Raw genomic sequence first — 27556 nt, 5'->3', positions numbered from 1 at the left:
GATTCACACTGGTTTGCTGTGTTCTAACATCAACTTACTTACTTACCTGGTAGAAAACCAGGCTCCAACTATAGAACTAGTCGACACCTGTGATGAATGGCCTGCACCAAACTATTTGTGATACCTGACCTTCTTATTGCAATTTAAAAATGGGGTGGGGGGGGCTACACCAAAATCTAGAATTCTATTCCAAGTCAAAGAAAAACACAATGGAGTCCCTGTCATGGCGCAATGGAAACGGATCCGACTAGGAACCATGAGGCTGTGAGTTCGGTCTGTGGCCTCGCTCAATGGGTTGGGATCTGGCATTGCCGTGAGCTGTGGTGTAGGTTGCAGACGCGGCTTGGATCTATCTGGCACTGATTGCTGTGGCTGTGGCTGGCAGTGACAGCTCTGATTCAACCCCTTAGCCTGGGAATCTCCATATGCCTTGGGCACGGACCCAGAAGCAAAAAAAAAAAAAAAAAAAGTTCATGATAACATCATTCATAATCGCCAAAAAGTGGAAACAACCAAATGTCTATCAACAGATGAATGGGTAAACAAAATGCGGCCTATGTATGCCATGGAATATTACTTGGCAATAAAGGAATGAGGTCTTGATAAATGCTACAACAGCAATGAGCCTTCAAATCATTATAATATGTTAAAGAAGCCAGTCACAAAAGATTGACATATTATACGATTTTATTACATGAAATACCCAAAACAGGCAAGTCCATGGAGACAGAAAGTGCATTAGTGGTTGCCTAGGGCTGGGGCATAGGTAGAGTTGCAGGGGACAAGGAAGGGGAATGGTAGCTAATGAGTACAGGGTTTCTTTTTGAGTGATGAAAATGTTTGAATATACTTAAAAAATAAAAAAGCTACTGAGCTGTATCCTTTTAAATGGTGACTTTGAGAGTTCCCACTGTGGCTCAGTGGGTTAAGAACCCAAATAGTGTCCATGAGGATGTGGGTTCAATCCCTGGCCTCGCTCAGTGCATTAGGGATGTGGCGTTGCCACAAGCTGCGGTGTAGGTCACAGATACGGCTCTGACCCTGTGTTACTGTGGCTGTGGCTAGGCCAGCAGCTATAGCTCCAATTCAAACCCTAGCCTGGGAACTTCCATATGCTATGGGAATTACTTCTCAATTTTTTAAACCTAGCTACTTAAAACACTGGAAATTAAGAAAGCTGGCACATGAATTCCCTGGTGGCTCAGGGGGTTAAGGATCTGGTGATGTGTCACTGCTCTGGCTCGGTCACTGCTGTGGCATGGGTTCAATCCCTAGCCTGGGAACTTATGCATGTTTGGGGAGCAGCCAAAAGAGAAGAAAGCTGGCACAGTGGGAAGTCAAAACCTGTTTCATATGGGAGTAATATAGTAAAGAATTTACCCTCATCCATAGGTAAGTCTAGCCTTGCCCTTGGCTGTTAAAGAGATAATGGCCAGGCCCTCTGAGGGCCTTGGGCCAGCGAGATAATAACACTGTAATTTGGAGTGGGGGCTTTGAGACACACCAACAATGTGATTTAGGGTGAGGGCTTCGGTCATGGAATTGGCTGATCACCAGAGGAGCTACGCTAGAAACTGTATCATGCCTACATGATGAACCCACAAAAAACATGCCAAGGCTCAACTGAGCTTCCAGGTTAGCAATACTCTGCTACTTATTAGCACAACCGATGTCCACCTAACAGTGTCCTAAGTCAAGGGGAGAGAGTGACTAGAAGTGCTATGTTGGGTGCTGCACTTGACTCTACCCTATGTGCCTTTTCCCTCGACAAATCTTCATCTATATCCTTCCCCAAACCAAGCGTTTAACAGTTACTAGTGAGTTAAACAAGTACATCCAGCAAATCATCAAGCCTTGAGAGTAGTCCTGGAAACCTGTGAACTATGCCGTTGGTCAAATAAGTGAGGGCAGTCATGTGGACTGTACCCTCTAACTTCACAGTTGGCTAAACTCTTACAGAGTGAGTTTTCTGAGTTTGTTTTTTTTCCTCACCACTTGACGAAAAAGCAAGCCTTAGGAGTTCCCACTGTGGTTCAGAGGTTAGCGAAACTAACTAGCATCCATGAGAACTCGGGCTCGCTTCCTGGCCTCGCTCAGTGTTTTAAGGATCCAGCGTTGCCGTGAGCTGTGGTGTAGGTCAAACACTCAGCTCGGATCCCGTGTTGCTATTGCTGTGATGTAGGCTGGTGGTTACAGTGCCGATTGGTTACAGCAAAGGCTTTAGAAACAAACCACTGTTCACCTCTCAGACTGATTCTAAGTGGCAAGTGCATGGAACAGATCCAAAACAGCAGAGTAAAGGCTTTGAGAACTGAACTGATTATTAAACTACCACTTACAGAAGGTAAGAGAGAACATGTGGTCTGAGAACAGCTGGATTACCTACTTGAAAAAAATAAATCGCCATTCTCAAGAAATGAACAGAAAAACAGAGCCTAAAACAACGTAATATTTGTTGTCCAGAATACTACCATATATTTCTCAATAACCAAATATCCAGGAAAATGTGACAAATTCTCAAGGGAAAAGACAATCAACAGCTGCCAACCCTGATATTACCCAGATGTTGGGCTTATCAGACAAAAACTTTAAAGTATTCATTATTACTATATCTATGAGGTAAAGATAAACTTTAAATTAATGGAAAGAGACGTTTTCACCAGAGAAATAGAAACTATATGGTGAAGAAAAAATACTGAAGAATGGCTGAAAATTTGCCAAATTTGGCAAAAGACGTAAAGCTACAGATTCAAGGTCAGTGAATGCTAGAGTTTAATCACAAAGAAATCTACACACACACAGCAAAAATCAAAGTGCTGAAAACTAAGCATAGAGAAATTATCTTAAAAGTAATCAGAGAAAACTGTATCAGTTATAGGTGTTGTCACCCCAGCAACCCAGGTTTGATCCCTGGCCTGGGAACTTCTAGATTTCGGCATGCCAAAAGAAAAAAAGAAAAAAGAAAACACAACCTACTAAAACTCAACCAATATGAATCAGATAATTTGCAAAGGCGATAACCATTAAAGAAATCAAATCTGTTACTTAAAAGCTCCTAAAAAAGACACTTCTAAGTCCAGATGGTTTTAATTCAGAATTCTACCAAATGCTTACAGTACATCAATTTTACACAATATCTTCCAGAAAACAAAGGAGGGAATGCTTCTCAATTAATTTTTAGAGGCCAGTGTTACTCTGATACCAAAACCAGACAAGAGCAGTACAGAAGTCAGAAAATTACAAACTAGTATCTCTCATGAACTTAAAAACGAAACCCTCAAAAGTATGTTAGCAAACCAAACAGAGCCTCCTATTTTAAAAATTATTTACTACTCCACAACCAAGTAGGATTTATTACAGGTGGACAAGGATGGTTCAGTATTCAAAAATCAATAAATAGGCTATCCAAGAATTTACAAGAAAAATCATATGATCATTATCAACTGATCAAATAAGAAGCACTAGACAAAACCAACACCTATTCATGGTAAAAACTCTTAACTTGTTTTAGAGGGTATGTGGGGTTGAACTGTGTCCCTCTGCCCCAAAAGATATATCCCTTTTCAAAACAGGGTCTTTGCAGATTAATTAAGATGACATCATTTTGTAGCCCTAACCCAATGACTGTGTCCTCATTCGATGAAAATTTGGACACAGCGGAAATGCTATGAAGATAGGCAGAGATTGGGGTGGTGAGTCCACAAGCCTTAGAGCTCTAAGGTCTCCAGGCAACCACCAGAAGCAAGAAGAAAGGGATGGAACAGACTCTCCCTCAGAGCCTCCAGAAGGAACCAACTCTGACAACAATTTGATTTCACATTTCTAGCCTCCAGAACGTGGGAGATGAATTTCTGTTGTTTAAGTCAGCCCAATCTGAAGTACTTTGTTACAGAAGCTCTAGGAAATGAATGGAGGGAAACTTCCTCACCTTGATAAAGAGCAGCTACAAAAACTTCATGGCTGACACCATACTTAACGGTGAATGACTGAATGTTTTCCCTTGTGAACAAGCAAGCAAGGAAGTGCGTGCTCACCATTCTTACTCAACATAATACTGGGAGTTCAAAACTGCAAAATAAGGGCACGCAACGGGATAGTGTGCAACACAGGAGCAGCTCCAACCACATTTAGTGATAAGGACATTTCACAAGTGTTTTTGTTGTTTTTTTGTTTTGGTTTGCTTTGGGTTTTTTTTTTTTTTTTTTTTTTTTTTTTTTTTTTTTTTTTTGGAAGCTCCTGACACATGCAGAAGTTCCTAGGCCAGGGATTGAAGTTGCACCATAGCTACAACCAGAGGGACAGTAGTGACAATGCCAGATCCTTAATCTGATGAGCCACAAGGGAACTCCTGAGTGTTTTTATTATGTTTCATAATTTATATACTTGTTACATATATCCTAAGTTTGAAATTATAAAATTTTAGCTTAACCCAAACCAAACCAAGAATAGGAGAGGATTCCAAGAAAAAACAAATTCCACTGGCTTTGGGAAGGGGTGGGGCCCATTTATGCAAACTTACTTGGAATCAGATAATCTCTAAAGTCATCTCAGTTTTAAAATTTCCTTATTCAATCTCCCATGTTCAAATTTATCACTTAGTTTTTTAAATCCTAAGTATAAAGAAATTAAATTTTCCATTTAAAAGCAGGGCTGTATTTCCTATTTTCTCTGTATTTCTACAAATACATAAAACAGTTGTTTTTGGTACTGAGTGCCCATTCTTCTGATGGAACTTGGTCATAAACCTTAATTTAAAAAAGGTGATCTAGTAAGAGAAATGAAGATATATTACTAAGTATAATATTAAAATAGAAGGTGATGATTCTCCTTTAAAAAAGAAAAAATACTGAGAGGGGGAAGATACGTTGAACTGAAGAGGAAAAGCTCACCAGTTCTGTGGAAGTAATATCAGAGTTGATTTTTAAAGACTCAAGATGTTTTCACAAAGAGATGAAGATTAGGAGTTCCTGCTGTGGTGCAACACCATCAGTGATATCTCAGGAGTACTGGGATACAAGTTCGATCCCCAGCCCTATACAGTAGGTTAAAGGATCTGGCATTGCCACAGCTGTGGCATAGGTCACAATTTTGGCTTGGATCTGACCCCAGGTCCAGGAACTCCATATGCCATAGTGTGGCCAAAAAAAAAAAGAGAGATGAAGATTTAAAAAAATGACTTAAATGTCCTGAGTAAAGTTAAAAACAAAAAAAAATCTTACGTCCTATATAGTTAACAGCACTGTATCAGTTTAGCTGGGGTGCAAATGTAAAGAAATCAAGTAAACAATAGTACATGGACCCAGCCAATGATCCTAGCTATTCTATAGAAAAATTACTGAAGCCTTCTGTGCCAGTTAGCAATTTATTGACTTTTACCTCCAAATCCAATTGTCTTTGCCCTTCTCTGGTTTAATGGAGTTGGACCCTGTAAACATTTCTCCTCTGCTAGCTGGCTCAATGTTAAGTTTTGCTAGTAGTGTGCCAGGAAAACACTGCAGAAGGAAATAAGGGAGGGCCTTTCTTTCTGGTTCTGGTTTGCTCTTGCCTGCTTGCGCTCATGGCATGCAGCACCCAGCAATTCTCAATGGCACTCACCCTTTAACAACATTCAGCAGAATGCCTACGGGTGGCTTCCAAGAAAATTCTGCTGGTGCCTCAGCTGGCTCCCCAGTGAGTTGGACAAGTACCCCAGTAAGAGTATTTCCAGCAAGTTCTTCTAGTATCCAGAAGGTGGTATCCTATGTGCCGCCCGAGAACACGCACCAGTGAACTCTGTCATCCACTGGATCAGAGCCCCACATTCTCAAGGGAGAAGTGACTCACAACCCATGAACACAGGGGGGCCTCCTTGAAAGTTATTCTTTCCTGGGGCACATGTCTCAGCCCAACAAGTAGCTGTTGCTCCCTGCATCTGTTATTACTGTATCCTTTTTTCTTTTGGGCTGCACCTGCAGCATGTGGAAGTTCCCAGGCCAGGGATCAAACCAGTGCCACAGTTGTGACCTGTGCCACACCTGTGGCAACATCAGATCCTTAACCAACTGCACAAGGGAACTTCTATAATTACTGTATTCTTTTTTGTTATCTTTACCTTTTAATAGTTAATTGTTGATTACCAGTTAATAGATTCCAGTTAATAACTTAACCAGTTAACTTAATAACGTCCCTGTTCGAACCATGAGCTCTGTCTGCTGACTGGATCCTGAAAACTAAAGAACTATATAGCTCAAACATGCAAAGAAGATCTTTTACAAATTTAATTTTAAAAGATTAAAGGATGTTTCCTTGTGGCACAGTGGGTTAAGGATCCAGTACTGCCACGGCTGTGAAGCAGGCCACAACCCCAGCGTGAGTTCTATCCCAAGCCTGGGAACTTCCACATACCCGCAGGTGCAGCCAACAAAACATGATAAAAACAATAAAAATAAAAGATTAAAAAAAAAAAAAAAGAATGAAAGAATGCTGCAGAGCCCAGAAACAGCTCCATGAAGCTGTGTGAGTGTATTTGGGAGGCTGAGGTTTGAAGTGCCTCTGGGGTTTAAATTCATGATCAACGTGATAGTCTATAATCACAGGAAGAAGTAAGGACTCAAGTCAGGAGGAAGAAGGAATAAAGGGGGGCACTGAGTTAATTTTCCTGTAAACTGTAACATCCACATTCTCAGACAAAAAGGAAAATCTCAAGTTTCTGAAAGACTATTTTAAATGTTAATGGCTAATGACAGCCATTTGCTATACATGTTACATTAATCCAAAGTAAAATAAAACTCTGAGTAATTTCCCTTAGCAAGAAAATGATGTGCACAAAATGTATCAGGTAGATAAATCTGTCTCTGGAATTCTTGATTTCATTTCTAGTGTCCTGAGAGGGCAACAAAAACAATTAAGTATTCCTTCAATATTTAGATTCACATAAATATACACATGATCTAGAATCAATAACACATCAGTTATAATGAGAATGGGTGCTTTTCAACCAAGTAAACTCAATGAACAAAATCTCTACTCAGTGAACAATACTGACTTTTTTTTTTTCTTCTTCTTTCTTCTGTCTTTTTAGGGCTGCACCTGCAGCATATGGAAGCTCCCAGGAGAGGGGTCGAATCAAGAGCTGCAGCTGCTAGCCTACACTACAGTCACAGCCACGCAGGTTCTGAGCCGCATCTGCGACCTACATCACAGCTCATGGCAACACCAGATCCTTTACCCACTGAGAGAGGTCAGGGATCGAACCTGCATCCTCATGGATCCTAGACAGGTTCATTAACTGCTGAGCCACGAAGGGAACTCCCAAAGAGCATTTAATTTAAATGTTATATTTTAAGAATAGTGTCCATGTTTCTAATTAATTCATTCAAAATTCCATACTTTGGGTAAATGATTTTTGATCTTATCACCTGACTTGTTAAGGGACTAGTCAGTACCTCGATCTTTCTTGGCTAGGAGTCAATCACTTCATTTTTAATATTCCTTTTTGTTGGTTGGTTGCGGCAAAATATACATAATATGTAAGTTACCATGTTACCCACTTTAAATGTACAATTTAGTGGCATTAAGTACATTTACAATGTTGTGCAATTACCACTATTCATTTCTAGAACTTTTTTATTATCCCAGAAAGAAACTCTGTACCAATTAAACAATAACTCCCTATTCTCCCCTACTCTTAGCCCCTGGTAACCTCTATTCCACTTTATCCTTCTTTGAGTTTGATTATGATATAAGCAGAATTGTACAATATCTGTCCTTTGATGTCTGGCTTATTTTACTTAGCATGTTTTTAGGATTCATCTATGTAGCATGTACCAGAATTTCATTCCTTAAGGCTGAATAATATTCCATTGAATGCATATTCCACATTTTATTTATCCTTTCATCTGCTGATGGACATCTGAGCTACTTCCATTTTAATATATTTTAAAATAAAACAATACAGTATGAAATAATCAAAATTAAGCAAGATTCTTCAGGGAGTTCCCATTGTGGCTCAGCAGTAACAAACCCAACTAGTATCCATGAGGATATGGGTTTGATCCCTGACCCTGCTCAGTGGGTTAAGGATATGGCATTGCCTCGAGCTGTGGTGTAGGCGGCAGACATAGCTTGGATCTGGCATTACTGTTGCTGTGGCTATGCACAGGCTGGCAGCTGCAGCTCTGATTTGACCCCTAGCCTGGGAACTTCCATATGTCACAGGTAAGGCCCTAAAAAGGCCAAAAAAAAAAAAAAAAAAGATTCTTCAAAATGTCCCAGGGAGCAGAGGGAAAACCACAAAGGGAAAAAAAGTTGAGAGTGCTGTATTGAAGATTAAAGAATGAAAATAAAACTGTAAGAAGGAGCACATCTTCAATAAGCAGGGTATCTCTTTCATTCTATAATCTCTCTGAAAACTCTAGAGTTCCGTAGTGGCTCAGTGGGTTAAGGATCCAGTGTGGTCACTGCTGTGGCAAAGGTTCAATCCTGGCAAAACTGGTCTGAGAACTTCCACATGCCCTGGGCATAGCCAAAAAATTAAAAAAAAAAAATTTTTTTTAATCTATCTGAAAACTCTAAAGATTCTAAGATTACCATCTAACATAGCACACAGCAAGAGGATAAGCTGTAGCTACATTTGAATGTGATCTTCCAATCACTGATACTTCATATATTCATTAACAAATAGGTTTTCAGTACCTGCTATGTGCTAAGCCTAGGGAGGTTAGGAGAATGGGGGGAAGATAATATCACTGCCCTCCAGGGAGCTACTTAATGTAAGCTATAGAGGAAGCAACAGGATTTCTTCTTTTAAGATCAAAGCAATATATAATTTCAAATCCTAATGCTATGACGAAAGAACACAAAACACTACAATAAACTGAAAATGGAAAATGTGCCCTAGATTGAGAAGTCAGCCAAAGTTCTCAGAAAAACACATATTCAAGCTGACACCTGGGGAAAAAAAAAAGTTAACTGAGTAAAGGAGTCAGCATGTTCAAAGGCTGAGGTGGGATACAGCTTCCCTACATATTTGGGAACTGACAAAAGTGACCCCCAAAAAAGCAAAGGGAACGGATAAAATTGCACCTAAGTTGGAGAGAAGATAATGAGCAAAAAAAACCAAGAAAAGGCGAGTTTAGGAAGAAAGGAAGTTTGGAATGTTTGTGCTCACTTCAGGTAACAAGACAGAGTTTCAGGAAGGAAGCAGTAGTCATCTGTGCCAAATAATGCTGAGAAGTAAGAGAAGCAAAAACTAAAGTCCCATGCAGGTGACAAAATGGAAGTCACTAGTGATGTTAAAAGTATTGCTTTGTGGTCACATAGCTGTATCACCACAATATAGTTTAATCAAGAACAGCTACTTGTAAGTTGTCACTAAGCGAAGCCAGAAGCTATTTTTGATGACTCCACCATCTTGCTGCCTTTTTTAAAGTTCTTTTTTTTCTTCTGTTCTTTACTTATAGTATTCGTTCTTATTTACTGTTCTTGCCTACACCCTAGAAATAATATTGACAAGTTTAAAGTCACAGAGCCTTACTGTGTTAGAGATGGATGACCCTATGATTGACATTTAGACCTAGGGGCACTGATGGGGTCTGATTTCTTTATACCACATATCCTAGTCTATTTTCCAGTGTGTATCTAAAGACTAATTTTATGAAAAGAAATGAAATATCCCACTCATTCCTATTCTATAAAACCCAATAGTGTTATAAAAAAGATTAGAATACTTTAGCAGAACTTGTTCCTCAGAATAACTAAAATCACTATCATTTTCTACTGCAGCCTTGTGCAAATTGATTTGTGACTAAATGAGTATTATGATTTAATCTTAATCTAATAAATCTAATCAAACTCAAGTAAAAATTATGAATATCATCAATATATTTAGAGATTAATTTTTAAAATAATTTACAAGAAATACATTTAACAATTCACTCTTCAAATGCATTTTTAAATATTAATTTACAAATGTGCACATAATTTTTCAGGGACAAAGTAATTATTCAGAGATGTGCTAATTTATACTTCATATTTTTCATATTAACAAAGCAAATCTAATTTCTTCCCAACCTACTGACATTTGGCCACAAATGAGAACAGAAATTTTTTAACTGCATTAGCCAAAAAGGGCAAACTGAAAAATCTCAAACTGAATTTAATGTTAAAGAAAAAAATAATTAAAATCTAGAACATATAATATCTATTCATCAAAAAATATATTGTTGTCCTCCTACTAATATTTCAATATAACTATTTCTCAACAGGAACACTACTGGCATCTGGGCTGAACAATTCTTCAATGTGAAGGATTGCCCAGCATAATGCAAGAAAGACCCTTAGCATCCCTGTTCTGCAACCATTAATGCCAGAGTGCTCACCCCTTTCTGGAACCATCAAAAATAGCCCCCTAAGGAGTTCCCGTCGTGGCGCAGTGGTTAACGAATCCGACTAGGAACCATGAGGTTGCGCGTTCAGTCCCTGCCCTTGCTCGGTGGGTTAACGATCCAGCGTTGCCGTGAGCTGTGATGTAGGTTACAGACGCGGCTCGGATCCTGCGTTGCTGTGGCTCTGGCGTAGACTGGCAGCTGCAGTTCCGATTAGACCCCTAGCCTGGGAACCTTCCATATGCCACGAGAGCGGCCCAAGAAATGGCAAAAAGACAAAAAATAAAAATAAAAATATCTCTAATGTAGACACCCAGATTTCTGCCTTAACATACCAAGTTTATTGAACATAATTTTAACATTTCTTGATGACAGAGGGTCTTAACTATGAACAGTGACTATTCTATGCTATTGTAACATAATCAAGCTCTTAGAAATTAAAGGGCATTTTATCTTCGGTTCTATATTAATTGACCCCAGGCTATTTTATTTGAACATAAGACTATTACTTGAAATACATACTGCTTTATATATCTTTTCTGGTTAATTCTTTTTGGCCAAGGTTATTTCTTTCTCGACTGTCTACATCTATTATTCTCCCTGAAATAGAGTACTTTTTATTTGCTAATGACCAAGCTTATTAAATCAAAAGCTGTAACTGATAGATGAAGGCTTGAAGATGGCTCCAGGCCTTCCTAAGAATTAAAGTGCATGGGTGTAGAGATAGCTAACATCTAAGGAAAAAATTTTTAACTTACTTTTGGTTTTTTAACTTTCTATGACTGAAAACTCCAAAGATATGAACTGAGTAGATCATAAGGTAACAAAGCAGTTTTAACTAAAGAATCAATCTTCAGGACTAAAGCATATTGCTATATGCTATGAATACTCTAATTAAGAATTATAATTATTACTAATAATATTTAAGTAACTCACCTGATTTCTTTGAGTCCTTCTCTCTGGATAACTTGAAGAATTTCTTTATGACTCATGGGTGTATTGGGATATTTTTCTAAGACCTGAGAAACAAGTATATAATAATAAATTATTTCCTATTTTAAGTTCATATTATTATATGTATTACAAATACATTTCTTATTCTTATTATAACTATGTATTAATTTCATCCAGCACATACAAATCCAGAGACTTTTCATCTTTTTCATATTTGGGGTTAATAAGTGGGAAATTAATGAAATATAAATAGGATCTTCTCTCCTTGAATTTAAGCAGTAACTCAAATTCTGAAGCAGAAATGGATCAAAAAAGATTAACAATGTAATTATTATTAATGCATAATGTGAAATTATGTTTACTTTCTGCCTCCACCCCCACATCACAAGCCTACCTATGGACTTACTGGAAGCACTTTAAAGATTATCCATCTTTACAATCCCAAGCAAAGTCTACATCTTGGATGTTCAGTAATTTCTTAACCAAAACAAATGAACAATACAGTTATAATGAAATTGAAATGGCATCTGTGTTCCAGTTCTGGTAAAGATGATATAAGCATAGTTTATCCTGTCTCTCCCACTGAATACAACTAAAAACTGATGACTCTGAAAATGGTAGCAGTTGGCTTTGGGGAGAAAACCAAACTTAGGATTATTAACTGAGCAGTGAGTTTCCTGGTTTTGTTTCCCCCAGGATCACTCAGCCTAGACTCAAAATTCAGAACCGCATAGTAAGTACAGAAAGAAATGGCTCCAAGAGAAGTCTTCTCTTTTTTTGACTTTTTTTGAGAGGTAAAAGAGATCCATAAGGGGGAGGAAGATCCTTTGGGGGTTTTTTTCCCTGTGGCAGTGATGGACAGGAACCCAAAACTTCAAGAAAGCAGATCACTTCCAAAACCATGAGTGCGGAGGGAATTCCCATGGCTTATATTCTCTCGCCCCCCATCCTGTTGCTTGGCGTTAAAGGCAGATGCAATTGTGCAAGTGTATAGCAAAACACCAAAATGGAAACCCTAGTTATCTAGCCATAGGACAAGGAAGAAAGGTCCCCAGGAGCCAGAAACCATCAGGGAACTTGCAAAGAGAAAGGAACTAAGGAAAGTGATACCACTAAGTCTACAAACATTCCTAGGGTCAGAGTTCTCTTATGGCATAGCATGTTAAGGAGCCAGCACTGTCACTGCAGCGGCTTGGGTCACTGCTTTGGTATAGGTTTAATCCCTGGCAAGGGAACTTCCACGTGCTACAGGCTTGGCCAAAAAAAAAAAAAAAATCACTCCTAGGGTCACCCAAGAACTATGCATATACTATCAGGTTCCCAAATTTGCCACTTGGTGGTACACATGCAGAACAGACAGAAACAAAGGGTCTGAAAATTACACACTGGCATTTTAGTGCACACCAAGTAGGTAGAAACTTGTGATCTGAACCTAACAAGGCCAAAGGCCTGCTTGAAATCCACCCTCCAAAAAACCTCCCATCTCTCAAAATAAAACATTTTCCACAAGAATTAAATAAGACATAGAGAAACATAAAGTGACATCAAAATGTCCAATATACAATCCAAAACCACCTGACATATGAAGAACCAAGAAAACCTTAAAAACTCACAAGAGACGAGACAACTTACATACAACAAACCAAGATGACATAGACACTGGAATTTTCAGACAAAGACTTTAAGGCAGCTATCAAAACCATGCCTCAAGAAGCCAGGAAGGAGTTCCCTGATGGCCTAGTGGGTTAAGGATCCAGTGCTGTGACGGCTGTGGCTTGGGTGCTGTTGTGGTGTGAATTCAGTCCCTGGCCTGGGAACCTCCATATGCCACAGGAGTGCCAGGAAAGAATATTCTTGGGAAAAAAATACACCAAAGTCTCGGCTGGAGTTCCTACTGTGGCACACGGGGATCAACAATGTGTCTGCCACAGCAAAAATGCAGGTTCAATCCCCAGCCCAGCACAGTGGGTTAAGGATCCAGCATTGCTGCAGCTGTGGTGCAGGTTACAACTCCAGCTCAGATTCAATCCCTGGCCTAGGAACTCCATATGACACAGGACGGCCAAAGAAGGAAAAAAAGTCTCAGCAGACAAGTAAGATTATATTATTGTGTGTAAGCCTATGTGGTATATAAAAATTTAAGACTGAAAAAAAAAAAAAGACCCCAAAGTGAAACGCAAAATTCCCAGGGGGTGCTCAAGTGCAGAAAGGAGATAACAAAGGAAAAGAATCAGTGAACTGGAAGACAGAGGAATAGAAACTATCCATTCTAATGAATAAAGAGAAAAATGATAAAGGAATTCCCTTGGGTCACAGCAGGTTAAGAAGCCATCCTTCTCACTGCAGCAGCTCAGGCTGCTGCTGTAGTGTGGACTCCACATGCGGGGGGGAAGGGGCAAAACAAAAATAAAAATGATATAAAAAATAAATGAAAAGAGCTAATGAGACAATATCAAAAGGTCTAATATTCATGTTATCAGAGTCCCAAAAGGTGAGGATAAAGAATAGCATGCAGAAAACATAAAACTTTCCAAATTTGGTGAAAGATACACACTTACAATTTCAGGAAAATCAATTAATCTCAATCAACATAAATTCAAAGAAATCTATACCCAGATATCTCACAATTAAGTGACTAAAAACAAAGTTTCAAAATCTTGAAAGCAGCCAAGGAAAAACAACATTCCATTTAGGAGAAGAGCAATTCAAGTAATGTGGGTTTCTCATCAGACACCATGGAAGGCAGAAACAGGGAAGAATATTTTAAAGGGCTGAAAGAAAAGGACTGTAATCCCAAAATTCCTATCTAAGGGGAAAAAAAACCCTCCAAGAACAAAGGGCAAATCAAAACATTCTTAGATAAAGGAAAACAAAGAATGTTTACCACTAAGAGACTTGCTTTAAAACTGACTTCTTGGAAGTTCCCATTGTGGCGAAGCAGAAACAATGAAGCCTTGACCAGTGGGTTAAGAATCAAGGATTTGGCATTGCCATGAGCTGTGGTGTAGGTTGAAGACACAGCTTGGATCCCACGTGGCTGTGGCTGTGGCTGTGGCCAGGAGCTGCAGCTCTGATTCAACCCCTGACCTGGTAACCTCCCTATGCAGCAGATGTGGCCCTAAAAAGAAGAAAAAAAACAAAAAACCCTGATTTCTTAGGAAGTTCCCATGTGGCACAGCAGGTTAAGGATCCAGCATTGCTGCAGTTATGGCACAGGTTGCAATTGCAGTGCGGGTTCAATAACTGGCCTTGGAACATGCCAGAGGTGCAGCCAAAAAAGCGGGGGAGGGGATTGACTTCATATAAGTCAATTCTGGTTTCTCTTTTTTAATCCAAATGTTAGGCAGAAACTCTTATACCTGAATTGCTTTCCGTTTTATCATTTAAAAAACAAAGAACTCTTGGCAATTAATAGATGTGAATGAAAACTAAAATTGAACCAATTCTTAAGAATCTATACTAGCCTACCAAAAGACTGTTCATTAGCACTGCAAATCAATAACAACAGATACAAGACTTGTGTAATAAAAGTCAGATATCCTAGACCAGCCATTAAGGTATCACAATGTGATACCAGTAACTACCATTTATGAAGAAGACACAAACAAGTGTTACTCATTCTCTCAGTTAGATGTGTCAGCAACCTTAAAAAGTGGGGTAACTCAATAAGCAAATTTCCAAACATAATATAGCAAGATACGTGGCAGCCAGAATTCAAACTTAGCAAGTTTCCTGGTAGCTCAGTGGGTTAAGGATCCAGCACATCACTGCAGTGGCTTTTGTTCCATCTCTGGCCCAGAACCTTCCATGCTTTGGGCAAGGCCAGGGGAAAAAAAGAAAAAAAAAAAAATTCAAGCTCAGGTCTACTTTGCACCCTATAGCACACAGTGTCCTGCATCTGCATCTATTTTCTCATTTGCTTAATCATAAAATCTAGCAAACATATTTCTGTTTCTCATCATCCTTGATCTCTATGCTACAAAAGATGTTATTAACCTTTTCCTCCATAGACACTGCTCTCTCCAGACTTTTTTTTCCAAAATGTTTCTTCTTTTTTTCTATGGCCAGCTCTTAAATATTTTACAAGCATCATTTTGCAGCTTTTGCTTTTCACTCCAACTTTCCCTGAATAACATCAACTACCAAGACTTCACCAATCACCCCTATCTAGATAAATGAAAAGAAGCAGCCCAATCTGTTTATAATCGCCTTTTAAACATCAACCTTGGATGTTCCATCTCAAACTTAACATGTCCAAAACTGAACTTACTATTTTTTTTTTTTTTTTTGGTCTTTTTGCCATTTTCTTGGGCCGCTCCCACGGCATATGGAGGTTCCCAGGCTAGGGGTCTAATCGGAGCTGTAGCCACCAGCCTACGCCAGAGCCACAGCAACGCAGGATCCGAGCCGCGTCTGCAACCTACAGCACAGCTCACGGCAACGCTGGATCGTTAACCCACCAAGCAAGGGCAGGGACTGAACCTGCAACCTCATGGTTCCCAGTCGGATTCGTTAACCACTGCGCCACAATGGGAACTCCTGATCTTACTACTTTTATCCAAATTAAGCCCCACACAGAAAACTGGGCCTTTACTTATTGTCTATATTCTAAAATAGTGCAAAATTACTGAAAATGAAGACAAATACACCATGGGCATGGACAGATAGCTCATAAAAGAGTTAATATGACTGGATAAAAAAACATATGAGGAGTTCCCGGCGTGGTGCAGCAGAAACAAATCCGACTAGGAATCATGAGGTTTCAAGTTCGATCCCTGGCCTCGCTCAGTGGGTTAAGGATCCAGCATTGCTGTGAGCTATGATGTAGGTCGAAGATGCAGCTTAGATCCTGTGTTGCTGTGGCTGTGGCGTAGGCCGGCAGCTGTAGCTCTGATTCCACCCCTAGCCTGGGAACCTCCGTGTGCCTAGGGCATGAGCCTCAAAAAGACGGAAAAAAAAAAAAACAAAAACGTATGAATAAACACCTGCATACTGAAATACAGATGAAATTACATGTCAGGGATTTGCTTGAAAATAATACAAGAGGAAATCTGGATAGGAGCTTAAGTACAGCAAGACTGGCTCTAAGTGGATAGTTATAGAGCAACATGGTGGGTACGAAGGTGTTCATTTATACTACTGCTGACTTTTGCATATGCATTCAATATCCCCTAATAAGAATTTATGGGGGAAAAATGGTACAGAATGTTTGACTTCACTAACAATCAAATTTTAAAAATCACATTTTAGGGGAGTTCCCGTCGTGGCGCAGTGGTTAACGAATCCGACTAGGAACCATGAGGTTGCAGGTTCGATCCCTGCCCTTGCTCAGTGGGTTAACGATCCGGCGTTGCCGTGAGCTGTGATGTAGGTTGCAGACGCGGCTCGGATCCCGCGTTGCTGTGGCTCTGGCGTAGGCTGGTGGCTACAGCTCCGATTAGACCCCTAGCCTGGGAACCTCCATATGCCGCAGGAGCGGCCCAAGAAATAGCAAAAAATAAAATAAAAATAAAAATAAAAATAAAAATCACATTTTAATGCTTTTTTTCTTGCTATTTTGGATAGCAAAAACAGCAATAATAAATTAACACCATGGAATGGATATGTACACATAATCTAGTAAACTACAGATAATACAAGAAAATATTCACTGTGTTAATAAAACATTAAAGGCTTATCTAATAATAAAATATTAAGAAAACTGGTCTATCCACACAATTGAATATTATATAGCTATAAATGAAAAGAGAACATGCCAGGGTGGGGTGAAGGGGTCTTCTCTCAGACTCCCTCAAACCTCTCAAGCTCTGGCCAGCAGAACATGAGGGGCAGTGATAACTGCAACAACCCAGATTTTCAAGAGGCTGGAGCACATCTCTCTTTGGCCCTCCCTCTACCCTGTTGTTTTGAAAAGGAAGGAGGTGACAAGCCATTCTGAACCAAACAGATAAGGACACACCCTAGGAATGGAGGAAAGACTACACCTCCAGACTGTTGCATGAAGGAGAAATAAACTTTCAAATCATTTAAGGAACTGTCATACATAGCCAAAGCTATATGTAACTAATATAACTCACCAGTCTGTTCACCTAGCAGTTAGGTAGCCTTTCTGAAACTTAAATTACATATTCCTCTGATTTTTAAACTCCTTGTCACTTTTTTTTTTTAAGTCTTTTTAGGGCCACACCCACGGCATACGGAGGTTGCCAGGCTAGAAGTTGGAGGTTGCCAGGCTAGGAGTGGATTTGGAGCTGTAGCCGACGGCCTACACCACAGTCACAGCAATGCCAGATCTGAGCCACGTCTGTGACCTACACCACCACAGCTCATGGCAACGCCAGACCCTTAACCCACTGAGCGAAACTAGGGATCAAACCTGGGTCCTCAAGAATGCTAATCAGATTCATTTCCGCTGAGCCACAACAGGAACTCCATCCTCCTTGTCACTTTTTTTTAATAAGTAAAATTAAAATAAAATCTGAATTCCTTAATACGGCTTAGAAGATTCTACATGAAACACTACCTCTCATTTTTCTCACATTACCTTCTTGCCCTTTCTCAAACATAACCAATTCATTCCTCACTCAGAGCCTTTGAACTTGGCTCCCTCCTCCTGCAATGCTTTTTCCCAGAAATTCAGGGACTCTCTGCCTCACTTCTTCAGAGCTATACCCGACCACTCTAAGATACACTGACACTCACAAGCACCACCACCCCTACACACACACATTTCATTACTTTAGTCAAGTTTTTCCCCCTTAGCTTTATTGAGATATAATTGACAAATAACCCTGTTTAAGGTGTACAAAGTGATGATCTGATACACACAAATATTGTCAAAATGATTACCAAATTAAGGTTAAGTAACACCATTGTCTTACACAGGTACCCATATCTACTCTCTAAGCAGATTTCAAGTATACAATAGAATATTGTTAACTATAGCCACCAAGCTATACAGTAGATGCCCACAACACATTCATCTTTTAACTGCTAATTTGTATCCTTTGACCAACATCTCTCAATTTCCCTTACCACTCAACCCTTGGTAACCATCAATCTACACTGTTTCGAGTCAGATTCTTTGGACTTCATATATAAAGAAGATGCTGCAGTATTTGTCTTTCTCTTACTTCACTTAGCAAAATACCTTCAAAGTTCATCCAAGTTGTCACACATAGCACATTTTCCTTCTTTTTTATGGTTTAATAATATTGTTTATATATATGTGTATATATATTATGTTTGTATATATTTAAATATATATAAATTTAAAATATATATTATTTTTAAATATATATATATAAATATAAATTTTCTTTACCTATTTATTTGTTGTCAGACACTTACATTTTGTCCATGTCTCAGCTATGAACCAAGGGTGCAGATATCTCTATAAGACAGTAATTTCATTTCCTTCAGAGATATATATATATATCTTTTATTATGATGGGGATTATGACCATCAAGTATAATGATCAGATAAAGACCCTCTTACCACAGATCTTTAAACAAAACTCTAGTGGGGCCTAGGAAGATTCTGAATATTTCTCAAACTCAACATTTGAGAAATACTCAAGTGGGGCCTAGGAAGATTCTGAGTATTTCTCAAACGCAAACGTTTATCAGGCTAGACAAGGGTGTTCCAGCAACTTCCAATGATATTTTCTAGAATTCCACAAAGAAACTGATTCAGGTGCTGAGTTAAACCTATATAGTCATATATACCATATATAAAGCAACAAGCCCCCCCCATGATAATAATATTCATTCTAGAAAATTTAGACCACACCCCCCCGCCACAAAAAAGGTTTTGTTTAATTCTATGTATAGGGGGATTCCTCCATGAGAAAAAAGAATTTAACATCTTGGCATATTCCCTTCCAGAGAGTGTTCTATAACATTTTGCAGTTGACATTCTTCTTTATATATTAGTCTATACTTTGTTTTTTAATATTATAAGCCCTTTTCTGCAAATCTTATGACATTTACTATTGATATGTTTCATAGCAACTTAATACTCCACTAAATGACATGTATACACACATATACATACATACACACATAAGTATACACACTAAATCACTTAGTCCATGTCCTATAGTGGCACATTTATATTGCTTAAAGAGGCACTATATCCTGATGGTTACCAACATATGTTTAGAGTGAGATGGACCTTAATTTTATACCTGACTAATATTTAAAGCTCTGTGATCCTGGAAAGTTAATCTCTGGGCTTTAGTTTTACCTGTGGTCTCTCTCTCTCTTTTTTTTTTTAGGGCTGCACGCCAGGCCAGGGATGAAGGCCAGGGATCAAACCTGCATCCTCATGGATCCCAGTCGGATTCATTAGCCACCGAGCCACGAAGGGAACTCCTATCTTTTCTTAATTTATAAGCTAGACTCCTTCTAAAGATAAATGCTTTCCTTCACCTACCACTTGGTTATCTGAAGTACACACAACTGACACAGAAAAAGGCAGGATTAAGTGCTTGATTCTGTCCTTCTATTTACTAATTCTCAGAATAATTAGCTGGGTTTTCTAGAATACTCCAAAGGGGACTGGTGAAGACAGCTTAGTTGTTTGAAGTTCTAGTATATTATGAATATCATTTTGTGAAATACTATTATGAATTTTAATATACTTTGTGTTTTAATTACTTGTAAACTGGTTATTCATAACCACTGTCTACTTATATGAGACTAGTTTTCATATTAAATATATTAAAACTTTTACCATCACACTTACTGCAAGCACTTTTTCTAGTTTATTCTTCTTTTCATTACTGTTGCTTTTCCGTGGAGGTTTTTTTTTTTTTTTTAATTTATTTTTTGCATGTGTGTGTCTTTTTGCCATTTCTTGGGCCGCTTCTGCGGCATATGGAGGTTCCCAGGCTAGGCGTCCAATCGGAGCTGTAACCGCTGGCCTACACCACAGCCACAGCAACGCGGGATCCTAGCCGCGTCTGCAACCTACACCACAGCTCATGATCCTTAATCCACTGAGCAAGGGCAGGGATCGAACCCGCAACCTCATGGTTCCCAGTCGGATTCATTAACCACTGCGCCACAACGGGAACTCCTCCATGGAGGTTTTTATTAATTTAATGTATTATAACCTATTGGTCTTTTGATTTATTTTAGCATGTCTATATTTAAGTGTAGTTTACCTTCCTTCAATGGCTTAGTATTTTTTCACCTTTCCATGTACATTTAACTCTTTAAATTCACTTAATTTTTAAAAAGAAAATGTACATTAACAGTGAGAAAAATGTGTAGAGAGACACACTAGAGAAACCCACCGAGCAATGTCAAGGAAAACAAAATGGCCACATATTTTTGAGCAAAAATACCATACTCCATTACACTACCACTGCAATACTATTATTGTATAGCTATTACTACTACATTATTTTACCACAATTTAAGTGGAAAGACTAAAGTAGTTTCACAAAACATTTAGTTTACTTTAAACCACAGGAGGGCAGTGTTTATCAAACACAAAATCATTCTATTAGAACTGTTCATGAAACTACAAAACAATTTTTAGAAACTATTTTGACAAACTGAATTAACTGTTCAGAAGAATTAAAATTAACACTACACAGAATTAAAATATGATAAAATAAATGCCTTCTTAGAGTGTACTTAATACATCTACTTTCTTACTTGTAGATTCTTACATCCAGATTAAAAAAAGGATATAAAATTTATATGTTGGATATTCAAGAATAATATAAACATCTCCAAAGATGTGAGTTTGAGTCTAGCCTAAATAACAGCAGTATTTCAATTACTGCTACACTTATGAGTTCATTACAGATATGTAGAACCTGAATTTTGTTCAGTCTAGGAAATTTTATTTTACATTTAAAATGTACAGATAAGGGAGTTCCCATTGTGGCTCAGTGGTTAGCAAAAATCCGACTAGGAACCATGAGGGTGCGGGTTCAATCCCTGGCCTCGCTCAGTAGGTTAAGGATCCAGCGTTGCCGTGAGCTGTGGTGTAGGTCACAGATGTGGCTCCGGATCCGGTGATGTTGTGGCTCTGGCATAGGCCAGCAGCTACAGCTCCGATGCGACCCCTGGCCTGGGAACCTCCATATGCCGAGGGAGCGGCCCCAGAAAAGGCAAAACGACAAAAAAAAAGAAAGAAAGAAAGAAAACATGGAATCAATCAACAATTGTTTTGTCAAATGGATCTGAAGTTTCACTGATCCCAGGTAAAAAGAACCACAAGTATCCCTCACTATATTAACTCTCCCCATCCCAAAATGAGAGGCAAACAGATTCAGATAGTTTGACAAATCTCTCTTTATCCAAATTTGGCTGTTTAAAATTTGACACTTGAAAACAAATGAATTCAGAGAATGCAGTATCCTTCCTCTACAAAACTCACTATACATGTACTCACTATGAATTCAAGAGCTGAAAAGATAATAAGGAAACACGGAATTCAAACAGAAGGAATAACCAACCAACAGAGCCAAATATCTGAAAAGGAAAGTAGGAAAAGGACCTTACCTGGTTGCTGAGTAGTATCTGTTGATCACTAACTGCCTCTGTCCTAAGATGCACTCTTCTGTTCAGCTTCTGTGATACCAGACTCTCCCTGTTTCCCTCCTACCTTTCCACCAGCAACTTCTCATTCTCCACAATCTTTGAATGTTGATCTTTCTCAAGATTCTCCTGTCTCACTCTCTACTCTCCTTGGGCATTTTCATTCTCCTGTGGTTTCAAAAATAATTATGCTCCTACAGCAGAATTCCATACACTCCAGTAGTGCTTATCACAGTGTATGTATTATAACTGCATCTTAAACCACCTGTCTTGCCCACCAGTACACAAGCTGCATGAGGACTGGGACCACCTGTCTTCACCTAGTATCCTCTAGCAGCTATCACAGGATAGATCTAAGATATGTGACTTCTGACTGGTGGAATTAGGAACACAGGTGGCAACACCGGCCATGGACAACAGTAAAAATGCCCTGATTTTTTTGTCTTTTTAGTGTTACACCTGTGGCACATGGAGGTTCCCAGTCTGGGGGTCAAATCGGAGCAGCAGCAGCTGGCCTATGCCACAGCCACACCAGATCCGAGCCACATCTGCAGCCTACACCACAGCTCACAGAAACACCAGATCCTTAACCCACTGAGCAAAGCTAGAGATCGAACCAGTGGATATTAGCCAGGTTCATTAACCACTGAGCCACAAAGGGAACTCCTAAAAACGCCTTTTCAAAGAAAAAACAAACAAGAAAGAAGGATAAAAGATGAGTACAAATGCAAATATGTTGCAGATTCAGGAGCAGAAACCTGAATGTGAGAAAAGGCTGAGAATATTTAAATACAAATCTATGTGGAAAGGCAGCTACAGATATCCAGAAATTTCAGAAGCTAGCTCTGTAAACTCATGGGTACAGCTTTACCTAAAGGTCTCTCAATACTGAATAGCTCTATCGAGTCATTCTCATCTGCTAGCTTAGATTCTTTTTACTTCATTATCCAAGAATGTACATTTCCCAACTCAAAGAAAAAAGTTCTCAATACCTAATTCTCCCCAAAACTCTGAAGAATTAATAGTAAGTTACTACTGATCTAGCATTGAAATGCCAGGTACTATTCTATACTTTACATATATTAGCTCATTTAACCTTTACAATAAATCTATGAAGTCGGTAACCATTATGGCATTTTTCAGATGTGAAAACTTTGGCACAGTGAAAATAAGTAACTTACCCAAGGTCACATCAGCTAATAAGTGTTGGAAGACAAGCTTCTTTGCTCCTAAGCATTAAGCTATACTGTCTCTAAATCAGTTACACATCCACACCACTCCTAAAACTAATTGTTACCGTCACAAACACTTACTAAGTGCTTTAGAGTGCTGAAAACAAATACAGTGCTAAGATACAAAGATGAATAAGAAACAAGCCCTGAAGTTTACAACTAGGGCAGAGAATATGGGAAAGGAAAGACAGACAGGTATAATAGGAGAGAAGAAATACTGAAAAGATATACCTTGACTAGTGTGGTGGTTATATGGGTGTATACATTTGTCAGAACAAACTCAGCTATATACTTAAAATGCATGTATTGTACTACATGGAAATTATACCTCGAGAAAACTGGCATATATCTGATATTTAAAGAAATTAAAACAAAATGTAGGAATAGTGAAAGAGCCGCCACATTCCCTGAAATACAAAAGAAGCACAAGTTAAGGGAAAAAAGAAGTCTGAAGATGGGTTAGGATGGAAGTTGTGATTTGTACTAAACTCAACTTACTCATATCTCCATCATCAAAAAGTCTACAAACAGGGAGTTCCCATCGTGGCGCAGTGGTTAACGAATCCGACTAGGAACCATGAGGTTGCGGGTTCATTCTCTGCCCTTGCTCAGTGGGTTAACGATCCGGCGTTGCCGTGAGCTGTGGTGTAGGTTGCAGACGCGGCTCGGATCCCATGTTGCTGTGGCTGTGGCGTAGGCCAGTGGCTACAGCTCCGATTCGACCCCTAGCCTGGGAACCTCCATATGCCGCAGGAGCGGCCCAAAGAAATAGCAAAAAGACCAAAAAAAAAAAAAAAAAAAAAAAAAGAATTATAAAAAAAGGATCTTTCAAAGACTGATATCCTCTTACCCAGCACTTAACTTCTAGCGATCTACAAAAAACAGAAATACACAGGAGATCTAGACCCACAATATGTTCGCTAGGTGTTCACTGCAGCACTATTTATAACAGCTGTAAAAATAAACAACCTAAATTCCCAATATAACAAAGTAAATCAATTTAACTCCCCTCAAAAAGAGATCTTTTAATCTGCAATTCAAGAGCAAAGAAGAAACTATAAGCCTTTTTATCTCTATGGTCCTCCGGTTAGACAATACTTGAAACATAGCAGAAACCCAAAAAATTATTTCTAAATTGAAAATAATGATATATTACATTGTCATTAAAGATATCTTTGGAGTTCCCATCATGGCTCAGTGGTTAGCGAATCCAACTAGGAATGATGAGGTTGCAGGTTCGATCCCTGGCCTTACTCAGTGGGTTGGGGATCCAGCATTGCCATGAGCTGTGGCGTAGGTCGAAGACGCGGCTTGGATCCCACATTTCTGTGGCTGTGGTATAGGTCCGCAGCTACAGGTCCGATTAGACCCCTAGCCAGGAAACCTCCACATGCCAAGGGAGCGGCCCTAGAAAAGGCAAAAAAAAAAAAAAAAAGATATCTTTAAGTAGAGTTTTCGATGAGGAAATGCTTATGATATACAAAAACAACAAGCAAAACTGAATACATAATAAGATTTTTCGGAGTTCCCGTCGTGGATCAGTGGTTAACGAATCCGACTAGGAACTGTGAGGTTGCGGGTTCAATCCCTCACCTTGCTCAGTGGGTTGATGATCCAGCGTTGCAATGAGCTGTGGTGTAGGTTGCAGACATGGCTCAAATCCGGCATTGCTGTGGCTGTGGCGTAGGCCGGTGGCTACAGCTCCGATTAGACCCCTAGCCTGGCAACTTTCATATGCCGCGAAAGTGGCCCTAGAAAAGGCAAAAAGACATTAAAAAAAAAAAAAAAAGATTTTAATTAAGTAGAGAAAAAAAATGAGTTAGAAATGAATGATAAAATATTAATGGTATTACCTTAGATCAGAGTTATTAATTTATGATCTAGGGCCACTGGATACACACAGTTGGCTTCAAGATGCCTTGAACTCCTTTGGAGTTACATACAGTATTTAGCATATCTTTTTTGGGAGAAAAGATTCATCCAGAACTTTCATTAAATTCCAAAAGGGGGAGTTCCCATCGTGGCTCAGCAGGAACAAATCCGACTAGGAACCATGAGGTTGTGGGTTTGATCCCCGGCCTCGCTCAGTGGGTTAAGGATCTGGCGATGCCATGAGCTGATTCCCAGGCTGGCAGCTGTAGCTCCAATTCGACCCCTAACCTGGGAATCTCTATATGCTGGGGATGTGGCCCTGAAAAGAAAAAAGAAAAAAATTTCAAAAGGGAACTATGACCCCAAAATAACTAAGAATATATATTGCCTCTATGCAGTAGAATTAGGAATTTTTTTCTGCTTCTTTACACCTCAGTTTTGAGGGTTTTTTTTTTTTGCTTTTTAGGGCCACACCCATGGTATATGGAGGTTCCCAGGCTAGGGGTCCAATCGGAGCTACAGCTGCCGGCCTACACCACAGCCACAGAAACACTAGATCCGAATCACTGCTGCAACCTACACCTCAGCTCACGGCATCATCGCCGGATCCTTAACCCACTGAGCGAAGCCAGGGATCAAAGCCGCAACCTCAAGGTTCCTAGTCGGATTCATTTCCACTGCGCCACGACAGGAACTCCTTAGTTACACTTTAGTTTTTAAACTTTCCACAAGGCACATTATTAGCCAGATAATCAAGGAGAGAGGAAAACAGTTAAGTGTCCATATTTCGCAAAAACAAATAATTAATCCCTAATCAAAAAATTAAAGAACCTGCACATGGGGACATTTCCTTAAAACATTTCTATCAGCTCAAAACATCTAACTGTCCTTTTTCTATAAAACATTTCTGGAGTTCCCGTCCTAGCGCAGTGGTTAACGAATCCGACTAGGAACCATGAGGTTGCGGGTTCGGTCCCTGCCCTTGCTCGGTGGGTTAACGATCCGGCGTTGCCGTGAGCTATGGTGTAGGTTGCAGACGCGGCTCGGATCCTGCATTGCTGTGGCTCTGGCGCAGGCCTGTGGCTACAGCTCCAATTCGACCCCTAGCCTGGGAACCTCCATATGCCGCGGGAGCGGCCCAAAGAAATAGCAAAAAGACAAAAAAAAAATTTTTTTTTCTAAATTTGCCCAACTCTGGTCCACACTGAAGGATCAAGATTCCAAACAGGGTCCAGGGTCCAGCCAACAAAGGAGAAGAAACAGGTATAGGAGACCAGTGCTGCTAGTACCACTCTACACAGACAACGTGTTACTATCACAATAGAATTTTGATAAAAGGATTGTATGTCTAAGCTAAAAAGTTGGTTTCAAATTGTAGAGTTGTTTGAAAGCCAGGCCTGAAATAATTTTCCAATAAAATGAAACGGGCTAAACTATACATTAAAAAATGCTACTGGTATAGCAATCACAGTTCCTAATTAAAGTTAGGGTGCCCCCCCACTTTTTTTGTCTTTTTAGAGCCGCACGTGCAGCATATGGAAGTTCACAGGCTAGGGGTCCAATCGGAGCTGTAGCCTCTGGCCTATACCACAGCCACAGAAACGTGAGATCTGAGCTGCATCTGCAAGCTGCATCACAGCTCACGGCAACACCAGATCCTTAACCCACTGAATGAGGCCAAAGATGGAACCTGCGTCTTCACAGATGCTAGTCGGGTTTGTTAACTGCTGAGCCACAACAGAACTCCTAGGGTGCATTTCTTATCCCAATCTTTTATCTACCACAATTCTCATTTATGATTACAAGACAGAAATAGGAGTATATGCATAATAAAGCCAGCCAGGGTGGAGTTACTGCTGTGGCGCAGCATAAAGGATTCCTGGTTTTCTTTTGGAGATTCACTCCCTCTCCATTCTCAATCCATACGGTGGGAAACAACATTAGCAATAAAGCATGAAACCAACCTTTTGGCCACAGTAATGGTTTAGAAGTGAGCAGAACATTCAAACACCTAAAGCTTTTAAGGGGCAGAATAACAGGTAAAAGACATTTTTTTGCCCAGCAACTACTAGACTGATTAGTGTGAGACAGAAGCTAACAGCTTCTTAACACTCCAAAGACAAACGAAAAGAAAAACAAAGCCTTGATAATGCAATTATTTAAAGACTGAATCCAACATACCCGAAGCTCTTCCTCCATAATTTTCAGCAATAAACTAATAAATTTCCCTTTTTCTTCTTTCTACCACTTTCAAAACAGTCCTGAGATACAGCCCATTCTGAGATTAAGACTAGGAACTCCCTGGGTTAAGGATCCGGGGTTGCCATGAGCTGTGGTGTAGGTCACCGATGCGGCTCAGATCCCGGAGTTGCTGTGGCTGTGGTGTAGGCCGGCAGCTGTAGCTCTGATTTGACCCCTAGCCTAGGAACTCCCAAATGATGAGGGGTTAACACCCAGCCCCCCAAAAAAGCTAATATGATGAACACTGGCAATACTTAGCCTACTACTCACAAAAAGATTTTAACTATACTATAGCAAAACAAAATAAACACTTCACATGATTTTCCACTTAAG

The 27556-nt window shown here is 39.5% G+C and overlaps 2 protein-coding genes across 2 annotated transcripts in view; one reads left to right on the top strand and one right to left on the bottom strand.

Annotated features, from left to right (window-relative positions):
* Window positions 1-27556, top strand: part of HADHB (hydroxyacyl-CoA dehydrogenase trifunctional multienzyme complex subunit beta) — a 602797-nt gene that overhangs the window by 212799 nt on the left and 362442 nt on the right. The gene's annotated exons all lie outside the window — the stretch shown is intronic.
* The window catches only part of ASXL2 (ASXL transcriptional regulator 2), a 136172-nt gene that overhangs the window by 77638 nt on the left and 30978 nt on the right, over window positions 1-27556 (bottom strand). Inside the window, exon 2 of the mRNA XM_003125333.7 lies at window positions 11301-11383. Coding sequence (XP_003125381.6) covers window positions 11301-11383 — 83 coding nt within the window. The remainder of the gene's footprint in view (window positions 1-11300; window positions 11384-27556) is intronic.

This window comes from Sus scrofa, chromosome 3 (genome assembly GCF_054392235.1).
Source record: "Sus scrofa isolate SSC_HxYL_T2T_F1_AM1 chromosome 3, Sscrofa_HxYL_maternal_Yorkshire_Landrace_v2.0, whole genome shotgun sequence".
In the NCBI taxonomy this organism is placed as follows: domain Eukaryota; kingdom Metazoa; phylum Chordata; class Mammalia; order Artiodactyla; family Suidae; genus Sus; species Sus scrofa.
The sequence above is the reverse complement of the archived record's forward strand: the minus strand, read 5'-3'. Positions and strand labels throughout refer to the sequence as shown.